Source organism: Rhinolophus sinicus, chromosome 2 (assembly GCF_057876585.1).
Source record: "Rhinolophus sinicus isolate RSI-liver-muscle chromosome 2, RSI-T2T, whole genome shotgun sequence".
NCBI classification, from domain to species: domain Eukaryota; kingdom Metazoa; phylum Chordata; class Mammalia; order Chiroptera; family Rhinolophidae; genus Rhinolophus; species Rhinolophus sinicus.
Genome location: NC_142502.1, coordinates 129,143,435 through 129,155,966, shown reverse-complemented (window position 1 = coordinate 129,155,966; position 12,532 = coordinate 129,143,435). Strand labels below are relative to the sequence as shown.

At 40.1% G+C, this 12,532-nt stretch overlaps 1 protein-coding gene across 1 annotated transcript in view; it reads right to left on the bottom strand.

Moving 5' to 3' along the window:
• Positions 1-696: 696 nt before the first annotated feature.
• SUCLG1 (succinate-CoA ligase GDP/ADP-forming subunit alpha) overlaps positions 697-12,532 on the bottom strand; it is a 33,746-nt gene continuing 21,910 nt past the window's right edge. Inside the window, exons 6-9 of the mRNA XM_019756388.3 lie at positions 8,169-8,252; positions 6,436-6,587; positions 2,467-2,655; positions 697-922 (exon numbers count right to left, since the gene is read on the bottom strand). Coding sequence (XP_019611947.1) covers positions 896-922; positions 2,467-2,655; positions 6,436-6,587; positions 8,169-8,252 — 452 coding nt within the window. The 3' untranslated portion in view covers positions 697-895. The remainder of the gene's footprint in view (positions 923-2,466; positions 2,656-6,435; positions 6,588-8,168; positions 8,253-12,532) is intronic.

The following is a 12,532-nucleotide window of genomic DNA, read 5'->3' as shown; positions in this document are numbered from 1 at the left end:
TCTTGGGGTTATTTTTTCCTTCAGAGAAGTTAGTTACACAATTTGAAAATGTTTTGTGCCCCTCCCATTTCAGAATATAAGCTCCTGGCAATGGGTGTCCCCTCTGTCCAGGTTAGTAACAATTATCTATTGGAGTTGCTTCTTGTTAACAATCTCCCTTTTAGACACAAAGTAGGATGGCTAACAGCTTTCCTGCTTTCTGGTGGTGCATGTGTTAAACCTCAAGCAAAGAAATGTAGGCTCTGGATAGGGAAGGGAAGAGCCCTCTGCAGAACCACAGAAAAACACAGCATTATTGAAGACCCTTTCCCTGTTAGACAAAAACTGAAACACAGATGAGCTTCTGCCTATAGCCCTGATGATGATGTTGATGATGATGATGGTTCCTTATTATATGCCAGGGACTTTATATATTTATCTCTAATCCTCAAAACTACCCTGCAAGATCAGACTATTATATATACACATGAGAAAACTATGACACAAAAGAGACCTCAGGTCACTCTATATCTAAGATAATTAGACAAATGCCATACTGCAATTATTACTCTCATTCTTTCGAAAGTTTTAGTTAGAATGTTCTCTACAGAGCCCATTAAAACACATACACTCACACAAACTCACACACATATACCTCAATTTCTATTATTTCTATCACCCCTCACACTGGAACAATAAAAAGTCTCCAAAACCATCTTCAAATCAAACAGTAGATTTATTGGCTGTCTGTTATACAATGAGGTGACGACGTTTCAATACAGGACATTCTAAACCTTGTGTGGGCTTCCCGTGTACTGGAGCCCCGTGAGAGAGGCGCACAGGCCGACAGTGAGTGGACAACAGAAGCAACCGGGTCCACATTTCCACAGGCCTAGGGAACCTTGTGTTCTTTCTTTCATAGCATCTTCCTCTTTTCAAACTCCTTCAGAAACAGAAGAGAGGAAGAAGAAGAGAGAATAAAAAGATAAAAGATCCAAATTACATTCATGGTCAACGTGATTCTGGAACCTCTTATCATCGGGATTCTTTGAACAACCAGAAATTACAGGAGTAAAATGTACCAGGATAAGAGTACTTGAACACAAAATAACAGCTTTCAAATTAGTCTGTGTCAACTTGAATTTCACTGAGTTAGATGCAGAGCTTCAATTTTATGTCTTCTAAACATGGAAACCAAGAGGCTGTGAATTATACTTATTTTTCAACTGTAGTATTATTAGGAGTTGACAAACCTGAGTGTGCTTATCCAAACCTTTAATGCGCTACATGAACCACACATGCCCTTTTAATAAAGCAACAGAAACAGGTTTGCTTAGTTTCTCAGAGAATAAAACTAAACACAGATTCAGTTACTATTTGAACAAAATGTCAAGAACCTCAGAAATATCTGAAAAATGAAACAATACTGAATCACATTTCTCTGCACTGTAGTAATTAGAATACAACAAATGTGTAGCTGGCTGCTGCCACTTACTGGAGGAAAATGGTAACGCAAGTCTCCAATGGGAATTTTTAAGGATTTGCTTTTTTCCCTTTTCCCCCCCTCTTTTAAATAAAATTTGTTTTCACACATTCACCAACCACCCAGATTTCTTTCAAACACTATGGCACATAATTTTATATTCCAAAAGGCAGGATCATCCAAAGATTCAAAATAAAACAAGGAGTCCATTTTTTAATGCTTAAAAAAAGGGCAAAGATTGTGTCAAAAACATTCCCTGTTGCGAATACAACTTGGGCCTGTTTTCAGCAACCTTCTTAAAAAGTCTTCTTTTTTTGTTTGCTTTTTTTGTCAAGGCTATAGTCATCATAAAAATAGTTTTAAATGATAATGCAAAGAGACAGGCTGAGAATCATTACAAAGAGATTTACGGACGATAGCAAATCATTTAGAGCATTTCAAACCACAATGTCCTATTAAAAAGGGGTAAGAAAAGCAAATGGTTAAGAAGTCCATCCTCCAGCCTGTAACAATAATGGCATCCTGACACTTCCAGGGCCAGAAACTACAGGCTGGAACCCACACCCTCTTCTATAAATTTGCCTCCACCCCGACTCCCTCTTCATCCAGCTTTCATTTCTTGTTACTCAGCCTTCAACCCTTCCCCGCTGGAGACAGAAATCTATGGGATCAGCAGAGCTGTACCCCTAAAACCCTCCATGGAAAAAACAAAACACAAAGCAATTTTATGCACCACCTGCAAAATGGAATTCACGGCATTTATGGTCTCTGAAATGCTTTCTTCTATATGCTATCTTGCCACTCACAAAAGAGGAAATCCTCATGTTTAAAGAAAAGTTATCAGAACGTTATTCCTGGTATGCCCAATTAGGACGTAAATGGAGATTTCTGGAGGCTGTGAAGCCGCACACCAGAAAGAACAAACAGGTAAGACAGGAGAAAGGCTTCCAGGTATCTAGTGTGGCCCCGACTCTAGGGCCTTAACTTCAGAGCAGTCCACTCACCTTGTAGATGGTAGATCCCAGCTGCGCAGGAGACATGCTGACCACAACTCCAGCGCTCTGAAGGGAAGAGATCTTCTCTTTAGCTCCACCTTTCCCTCCAGCAATAATTGCTCCTGCATGACCCATTCTCCTGCCAGGAGGAGCCGTTAATCCAGCAATGAAGGACACCACAGGCTTGGCTTTGGGACCCTGGAAAGTGGTATTTTAAACACCAATGAAGAAGTTCATCAAAAACGAACCTCACTTTCATGACTCCGTCAGTAAATGGCAAATGGCTCAGACAGGGCCCATCATTCATCCTCACTAAGAAAACCGACACAAATATTAAGTGGCGACTGAAACTACTGCACCCATCTTTGTGATGACTCAACTTTTCATACAAACAGGAAAACAATCCTGAGCAAATTTTTTCTCTGTTTAGACAGTAAACTTCAACTTCACTGGCACAAGCTGTTTTACAAAAACATGTGTGACTCGTGAAAAATTAAAAAGCACACTTGAAAATATCTGTTATGTAATTTATGGTAATAATGAGTTCAGACACAAGACCAGGCTATTTTATTTTAACCTGTTTTTATGTCTTAATACCTTACTAGTTAACCCTTAATAAACCTGCTAAAAGCAAAAGATGAGGTGGGAAGCCGTGCTGGAAAGGACCTAGGACTGGGAGACACCAGACTTTATTTCCAGTTGACTAACGCTGCACGACTATGACCGTGGACAAGGCACATCACCTCTAGATCTCTGCTTCCTCCTCTGCAAAATGAAATGGCTAAACCAGACTGGTGGCCAAGGGCCCTTTCCCCTCTGAAATTCTATGACGTCTAAGAAGAAACATAAAGGACTAATTTTATTCAACCAGAGTCCTTTCTAACATGCAACCAGTATGTGCAAAAACAGCACTGTCGTATGTTCTGAGGTAAAAATAAAAAAGCACACAGACAATAGAAGAATTCAGTGACCCCGCTGTGCCTGTCACAATTTCCTACTGTTACACTCAGTCACTGGCTGTAATTTATTTCCCACATGTTCCCTGTTTTCAACTACGAATTCCCTGAACACAGGGCCTATGTCCTCACTTAAAAAGAAAAGACTCCTCAAGTCACTTATGCATTCCCTTGTGGGCTCTGCAGGGGATCTGACCACCTCCTAAATGAGTGGCACTAATTCCACATGATCCCTCTGTCCCTGTACTCAAAGCGTGGGAATATTGCACTAGGAAGGAATAAGTTTATGATACTTAAAACGTCAAATAAGTTTACACTCTGTCCTATTAACAAAGAAGAGTCTCTTGAGCTTTTTAATCAGAGAAAAAGACAATTAAAAGACTTTGCAGGAAGTGTAGTCTGAAAATAGGACATAGCAACGATAACAAGATTGGAAGCCTAAGAACAGAACGACCAGTTAGTATCCGTACAGTCTGAGCAGAAGCGGGGACTGCTGACTCTTGTCCTTAATCCCTGCAACCTGACCCTGATCCCTCCAGGGTGTGAGGAGAAGTCAGGCAGACACGGGTACGAATCCTACCCCTGGTTCATTTGATGTACACTGACCATAGACAAGGTTAGGGCCATGTGCTAAGTGTTTTACACAATATGTCATTATAATACGTCAACTGAGCTGTTCAACCTAGAATCTTGTCCATAGCAGGTCCTCAATGAAAATTATCTCCGTAAGAATTAACCATGAATAGGAAAAATGTACCAAACAAGACAGATGCATATGTTTAGTTTTTCTCATTAAATTCTAAGCTGTTCAAGGGATTCAGGGCTGGACCTAAATACATTTAAAAATTCAATTTAACATAGTATAATGTCATATTAACCTACATTTTTTTTATAAAGAGAAGTCAGGTTTTACCTCAATTTCAAACTTTACAACGTTTCTGAATTCGAGAGGCTCTAATAACATCGTACTCCAGTCTCGACATTCCTGGTGCCTACATGCCCAGGACTGGGCAGGGCACCAAGGATGCCAGTTCCCTGCCGTCCATACCCGTCTAGAGTGAGGGGCAGATACTGTGCATGCGCTGCAGAAGGAATGAGCAAAGGCAAGCAAGACGGAAAACCGCCTGTCAGACGGGACGTAGCTCTGCAAAGGAAGGTTAGAGTGGTGTGTGAGGGACGGGAGCACTGTGCTAAGTCTGGCCTTTATCTGCCATGTGACGAGAAACTGTAATGGTTTAAACCAGGGGGCATGAGGCACCGACATCTGTACTTCAGAAGGGCAGATACTAAGCAGGATGGCTGCGTGGTGGGAGGAAAGGAGTACGGGTATCAGGGATAAATTATCGGCACAGCCCGGGTGAGGTAAGGGCCTGAACCAAAGCAGAGGCCTAATTACAGACGATGCTCTGAATCTCAACATACTACTAAGATGTCAGAGACAGATGTTGGAAACTGAGTGAAAATGAGAGATGAAGAGAGAAATAAAAGACGATTCTGAGGTTTCTGTCTTGGAAACTGCATGAAGGACGATGTTGTTTATATACCATAATCACTCACACTTCAGGAATAGGCACAGGAAGTAAATCCAGAGAAGATAAAGAGGAGAAGAACCTGGAGAAAAACCATGAGGATGGAGAGGATGAAGAATGAACTGGGGCCAGTGGTGACCTCTGCAGAAGCAGTGTCAGGAGAGTAAGATTCAACAGCAGCAGCAAACAGCTCAACAAGAGCGCTTACTATGTGCCTGGTACGGTTCTGCTGTATGTTCCAGAGTCATTTAAATGCCACAGTCCTTACAACAACACTAGGAGGTAGGCACTACCGTAGCCTTATTTTGCCAAAGAGAAAACTAAGGCACAGTGAAGTTACGTAACATGGCCAAGGTCATACAGCTTCTAAGTAGCAGACAAAAGCCAAATTGCTGAGGATTGTGGAGTGAATAAAAAGTAAGGAAAGAGATCCAGAGAGTGAGGGGAAACTTGAGTTACATCTTCTATAGAGATCAGAGTTTAAAATCACCGCAGAGGAAAATCAAGTATACTCAAAATAGCCCTTGAACATTCCTTAAATCACATATAAATGCAATGTTTTGTGTATACTAACTACCCTTTAACTATTGGTCGCTTTATCTCTCCGGTGCTCATTATTTTTCTGTGGCATTTAATTCATTCATTCCTCATTTCTTTCATAAACATAGAAAGTTATCTCCTCCCGCTTGCCTAGCCCCCTGAAGGTGCTTATGTGCTCATTGGTCAGTGTCGGGGAAATCCTGGAAATCCTTCACCTGTTTCTCCCCAGGTCTGTGCCACAGTGATCCACACACTCTCTGAGTGGGGGCGGGTGGGCACCAAGCTGCTCAGTCGTTAGTGCGCTCTCTCTCCTTCACCTCAGAAATACAGCTTAATTCCCTTAGGCTAAATGAAATTATGATACAATCCCACACCACTTTTTACATTTAATTCTGAGAGGCAACAAGGAAAGCTTTCACAGGACACAGATAATAAAGCTTTTCTACTTGACCTTCGAAGGGAAGTACTCCTCTACCAAGAAAGACCGAAGCTAGAAGGAGGTAAGATCCTGGAAAAGAATATAAAAGATAGGATCTTTAGAAGATCAGCCTTGAAAAAGAGAAAGAACACTTATATCCCCTAAGATCAAGAGCAAGAATACTAACGATAAGTGAAAAATACACTGGCAGGAAAAGTGAGGGCTTTCAGGCTGAGGACCTGAATGGCTCTCCGTTCAGCAGGCCAACTTACCTACACACGTGTGTGAGGGGACGCCTGGTTAAGGGGACTGAGAATGGAGAACAGGCGTTGTGGGAAAGGAGGAGAAGAATCAACCCAGAAAGAATCCAAAGTTTTCTCAGTGATTAGTAATAAAGGCCCAGCTCTGAATGTTTGATTTTACCTTTCACGTTTTCTTGAAAAATTGATCTTTGAAAAAATAAACATAACTTCCTAAAGAAGCCAGTGATGTTATTCAACAGCACAGAGCTATATTTTTCTGAAGCCAAACTTACTGAATTATGTTTCTTCAAAAATTCTGCAGCATTTTCTTCTGCGTTGCCACCGATTTCACCAATCAATATGATGCCTTCCGTGGCTGGATCATTCAGAAAGACTTCAAGGCAATCAATAAAATCTGTTCCATTGAAAGGATCACCTCCGATGCCTGAAAAAGACAAAGAATAGCAACAGCATAAAAATCAGGCCAAGAAACGTTGTTTCATCCAGTTTATTTTGCTTACCCCTCTCACCAGTATTTTAAAATGTGTCATCACTCATGTACTAAGCATTAAATAAAATCACAGCATGGTACATTTATTTGTTCGTGATATTACATGAATCCTAAATGACGGTTGGATTCTGACATTCACAAAGAAAACCTTTTTCTGTTAATGCCTTCATCAATCCTCTTCCCTCCCACAAAATTATTCCTAAACAGCTGTTTAAAAATGAGCATTTTAAGAAAATGGATGTTTGTGTTGCAAGTGAGAATGTCTCCTGAGTAAACATTTCACAAATTTCTTTGCACAAAGTAACTATTAGATGAGTCACATTGCAGAGGAACCACTCACAAGTTTAAAACAAAAGTCCCAGTGAGGGTCAGGGCGGACGGTGCCGACCCCGCCTCCCTCCGATCCAGAGTGGGTGGTGACAGAGACTACACATGGGGCTCTAAGAGCAAGTACTTGGTAAGAGTTAAAGTAAATGTTTCCCACAGGCTGACCACCACTTTTCTTTTGTTAAGTTATCAATTACTAAAGGCAAGATTGATTTCCTACCCTTGATCATCTCTGAAGGACAAAGCTGAGGAAGGGTATTGAATGACAACCATGTGACAAATACGGCATCCTGGCACACGTCAGGCCTGCCATTTCCTAATTCTTCCAGCCTGTCTGTGACATGGGCATTATGATTCTCAATTTACAAATTAAAAACACAAGCTAAAGAAGATGGAATTAGCAACTCTGTTTCAAAACCTTTATTCTCCATCATGCTGAGTTACCTAGTGTGTAAGACTGTGTTTGACACACAGGAAAGCTCGATTAATGCTTCCAAGGCTGGTTTCAGGAATTCGAGTCTTAATAATAATACTTCAGTGCCATATTTTATAATTTTTTATTATAGAAAGCTATTTTTGTAAGTTTTTTCAAAGGTAGCCTAAGAATTTGAAGAAATATTTATGAAAATAGGAAATTTGCCTGGCTTGTGGCAATACCAAAATTATTTAAAAATGTGAACACTTTTTTACTTTTAAAAGTGAGAGGCAGTATGATGTGGCAAAAAGACCAGCTCTGGGAGCTCAATTTCCTCAACCTAGATTTTCTCATCAATCAACCTACAATAGTACAACTTTTCACCTCGGAGGTACCTTAGAGGGATGTCTTAAGAATCAGATAATGAATGAATGGCAAAGAATTTAGTAACCATGAAGCACTGAGTTGCAGCTTATAATGATAACAAATGACAATGATAGTAACAAAAGTCCTAATACGAAGGACCACTTCTTCACTGCAAGCAAAATAAGTGTCTGCAGGAGCCACACATCCAAGGATGTTTGTTCCTCAACATGAGATCCTGGACTATGAAACTTGAAAAAGAAGTGCTTCACACTTAAGCAAATTAAATCAGAGATCATAACACCTTTTTAATAAAATGGTATCAAAATCTCCTGCAAATAAAATATTATTGTACTCATTCAATGAAAGTACTGCATTCCGATAAAATGACTTTGGCAAAAATCCCTCACCAATGCACAAAGACTGCCCCAATCCAACTTGTGTTGTTTGGTGAACCGCTTCGTAAGTCAGGGTGCCAGATCTGGACACAATACCTTAAAAGAAGACAATTTAAAAATATTAAAGTGTGTTCATGTGATAGACTACCATAGGATAAACTAAATTACACACACAAGTATAAGTAAAATTCATTACATGATCTGTCATCCAAATCAACAAATATCTTCAAATGATGAAAGACGAAGAAAAGGCTTAAATTAAAGTAGGGAGGTTTTAAAAGTTAGACGTAGGAGAATGTATTTTATTAGTTAAGGTAACTTTATGTCTATAAAAACAGTGTAAGAAAGACCTAAATTACTTCTAAGAATCTTTATGAAAGGGATAATATCCATATGAAGTTGACAGGTACAACCCTGCTTAATTAAGGTGGCAGACCGTACAGATTAGCCTTATAGATACCCAAACTATTAAACCAGCAAAATCTGCAGCCTGCAAAACTACCATTAGTCACATTTAGCAATGCTACCTGTCTTCCCCACAACTATTTTTCTAATAATTTTCAAATTTCAATATATAGGCTTTAAAGAAAACTGGGAAATAAGGTCACAATCCCTCTGAGTTCAAGTCTACGACCTAATTTCCCTCATACAATGGGCCTATGTGAAAGGACCTAATTTCACACCTGGACAAGGTTTGTACAGGTAGAGGTAGGGGTCGGGGCTGGGGCAGTGGCAGCTAGACATCTTCTCTCGTAATTCACTAAGCTTGGCTGAGCTACAGGGAAGGTAATTTATTTCATGCCACAATCTATATACAATGAGTCGATCCCTAATTATAACAGGTTAAGAAGTATAAATGAGTAACTTTAGTTGTTAGAATATATTATATAAAATATTTTTTAAAAATAAAACAAAATTTATATGGGCTAAATCAGAGCATGGATTCTGGAGTGGTGAATAATTCCAGTGTGTCCATGGTTCGCTTTCTTTAAACTTTTGCCCTGGAGCTCTTTTTAACAACTCAGAGATTATTTTCTAACAATATGATCTCCCTATCAGGACAAGGAGAATTCTTGTCAGAAACAAAAACTATAACCATAAGCTACCTCAACTTCGATACAGAATATTTACATTCTTCAAGTTCTGTGTTACTGTCGCTGTACACTTATGCGGACCAAGTGTATGATCTGTGCATAAATACCCACTTCTTACTAGGAATTCAGGTGCACGTGACTTTAGATTAGTCACAGTCAATCATTCAAACTGAAAGATGTGTGTGTATCTTGGTCAGGGCTAGAGAACACCCTACACGACACTGTCAGATTGCTTTTAGATTAGTATCACCAGACAGCGAGAGCTGTCACTCCCTGACACAACTGCTCACTGCGTACGGAACTCTGCACCAACTCCTCAGCCCAGCACCATCCCAACCTCTCTCTCCAGACTTGTCCCCCATTTCCCCTACTCTAGTAAAACTGATTTATTCCTCAATGATTCACATTTGCTCTGCTTAAAACAGAGCCCCTCCCCTCCACCATCTGACAAAAATTCTAACCATCCTTGATTGTCCATATTAAAAGGTGAAATGCGATTTTCTCTTTGAAGTCTTTCCTGATTCCTCTGTTCCCCTACCATCAGGTTCAGTAAGAGACCACCATGGTGCTCGAGAGTCAGTAATAACTGTCTTCCTTGCAAGACTGTGACCTCCAGGGAGTCGGTAAACAGGACTGTTCTCCCCACCCGTGTTCCTAGCATTGGGCACAGTTCAGGCACAGAGGAAGCTCAGTAAATATTTACTGAATGAGTCAAAACTGCAAACCCTTCAATGGAGGACAACCCTCTGCTTAAGCAAAATCTAACTCCAAGAGTTTTAAAACCATTCACTAACTGGACCCTAATTCATGATAAAGGAGAACCACTACCACCCGCCCCCTCTGTCTCTTACCAGTGTCTCCCTATTCTCAGAGCTTTCTTTCCATCTCCACCCTCTCTCCATAACATAATCCCTCCTCTCCGGTATCTTTCATAACTGAGAAGGTTAGGTAGGTAGTGCCTATGCACCCATATAGTTGGTCCATTCAGCTTTTAAACAAAGTATAATCAGTAACTTCTTATTACGTATCTGGTACGTAATTACCTACTCTCCTTTTCCCTCTACTCCTACTTGATTCTTATGGTACAATTATATTCTAGTTGTCCATTCAGCAGCCTAGATTACTGGGAAGAACAACTACTTTATTAGTCTTTTGATAAAATCAGTATAACAATCAGTGAAAAGTAACACCAGGATCATTCCTTTAACTGGCTTTCATCTATTATATAAATGTTATTTAAATGAGAAAAGGGCAAACTGCATACATATTGAAGGTAATGAAAATGATGCTTTTAGGGTAGATTACTCCTGCCATCCTTAAAGTATATATATAGTAAAAGAGACTACCATTTTCAGTGATGTACCATAAGGATACTCGTCCTTCTGAAAAGTATTCTATTCTTTCTGCTAAGTACAGCTAAAAACGCTGGGAGATAGATGATACAGATACAGATACAGATACAGATACAGATACAGATACAGATACAGATACAGATACAGATACAGATATAGATATCAAATGTAAGAAATCTCTGAAAGATAGAGAGAAAGCAGAGTGGCTCGCGACCTCAAGACTTGAGAAATGATAAAGTGGTGAGTTCCCTAGGTTTTGTCTCATGTATCCCAGACATAGAGCTTAAAAAGCCAGCATCCCAGAAATACATAACACGGGGTTGGGGGCTAACCTCCCTGCCAAAAGCCTACTCTCTCTAGCTGAAGAACCAAGAGAAGGACAGCCTAGCAAAAGAGAAAACTTTTAGACAATAACCACTCCATACCAATCAAAGACTACAGAAAAAACTGGGCCTCCACCCCTACTCACATGAGCAATGGCCAAAAGGGAATCCCAGACTTCCACATCTTTAAGGCTGTATTGAGACACCCAACATGCCTGCCGGGACTGTGAAAGGGAAGGCCAAGTGGGCATCTGGGACTTTCATGCAGTCAAGCTGGTAATGAGCCTTTCCCCACCGCCAGGGCACCAGTGGAAACCATGTGGGGAGCCCGTATGCCCACCCTCATCTGGCAGTAATGAGGCACTTTTCCATCTCCTTGACGGGGTGAGATCAGAGAAAGCCTAATGGAGAGCGTCACTGTCACCCAACAACAGCACGGCCACCCCACTGAAGTATGAGTGGAGACCCGGTGAGGAGGTAGAACTATCATCCCCAGCAAGGAGGAGCCAGCCTATTTACTCTGGCATCAACAGAGCCAAGTAGGGAACTCAGATTCTCCCTCCACCTTCAGTAACAAGGCGCCTCCCCCCACAATCCTGGCTAAAGCACCATCGATAGAGTCAGGTAAAACAGAACATTCAAACAAGACCCAAAATACCCAAAATAATACCCAAATACTCAGGACATAATACCCAAAATATCCTGGTTCCAATCAAAAGACATTCACCATACCAAGAACCATAAAGATAACAAATTGAAAGAAAAGAGACAATTGATAGATGCTAACACCAAGATGAAGGGGATGCTAGAATTATTGACAAAGATTTTAAAACCATGATAAAAAAAAAAATACTTTAACCGTTACGAATATGCTTGAAACAAATGAGAAAACAGAAAGCTTAATCAAAGAAATATGAAGTCTCAGCAAAAACATAGAAGCTATAAAAGGAAACCAAATAAATTTTGGAACTGAAAAATACAATAACCAAAGCTAAGAGCTCAGTGGATGATCTCAATAGCATAATGGAGGGAAGAGAGGAACGAATCAGTGGAAGGAGAAATAGAACAATGAAATTTACCCAATCTGAATGGCAAAGATAAAATAGGAAAAAAAACAATAAAGAGAGCCTCAGGGACCGATGGAACTATAACAAAAGAGCTAATATTTGTGTTATTAGAGTCCTGGAAGGAGAAAGCACAGGGCTGAAAAGAACTTGAAAAAATGTCTTACAAAATCCAAAATTTAGCAAGAGACTTACTATATATTTAAGAAGGTGGGTAAACCCCAATCAGGATAAACACTAAGAAACTCACACCAAACCTCATCATAAATACACTTCAGAAAACCAAAGACCAAAAAAAAAAACAAAATAAAACCTGGAGAGCAGTAACACCTTACCTACATGAGAGAAACAATTCAAATGGCATCCGCTTCTCATCAGAAACCATGGAAGGAAGAAGTAAAACAAGATTTTTTTTTTAAGTGCTTAAAAAAAAAGGACTGTCAACCCTGAATCCTAGATATAGATCCAGTGAAATTATCCTTTAGGAATGAAGGGGAAATAAAGGCATCCTCAGATGAGGGAAACGTAGTGAATTTGTCGCCA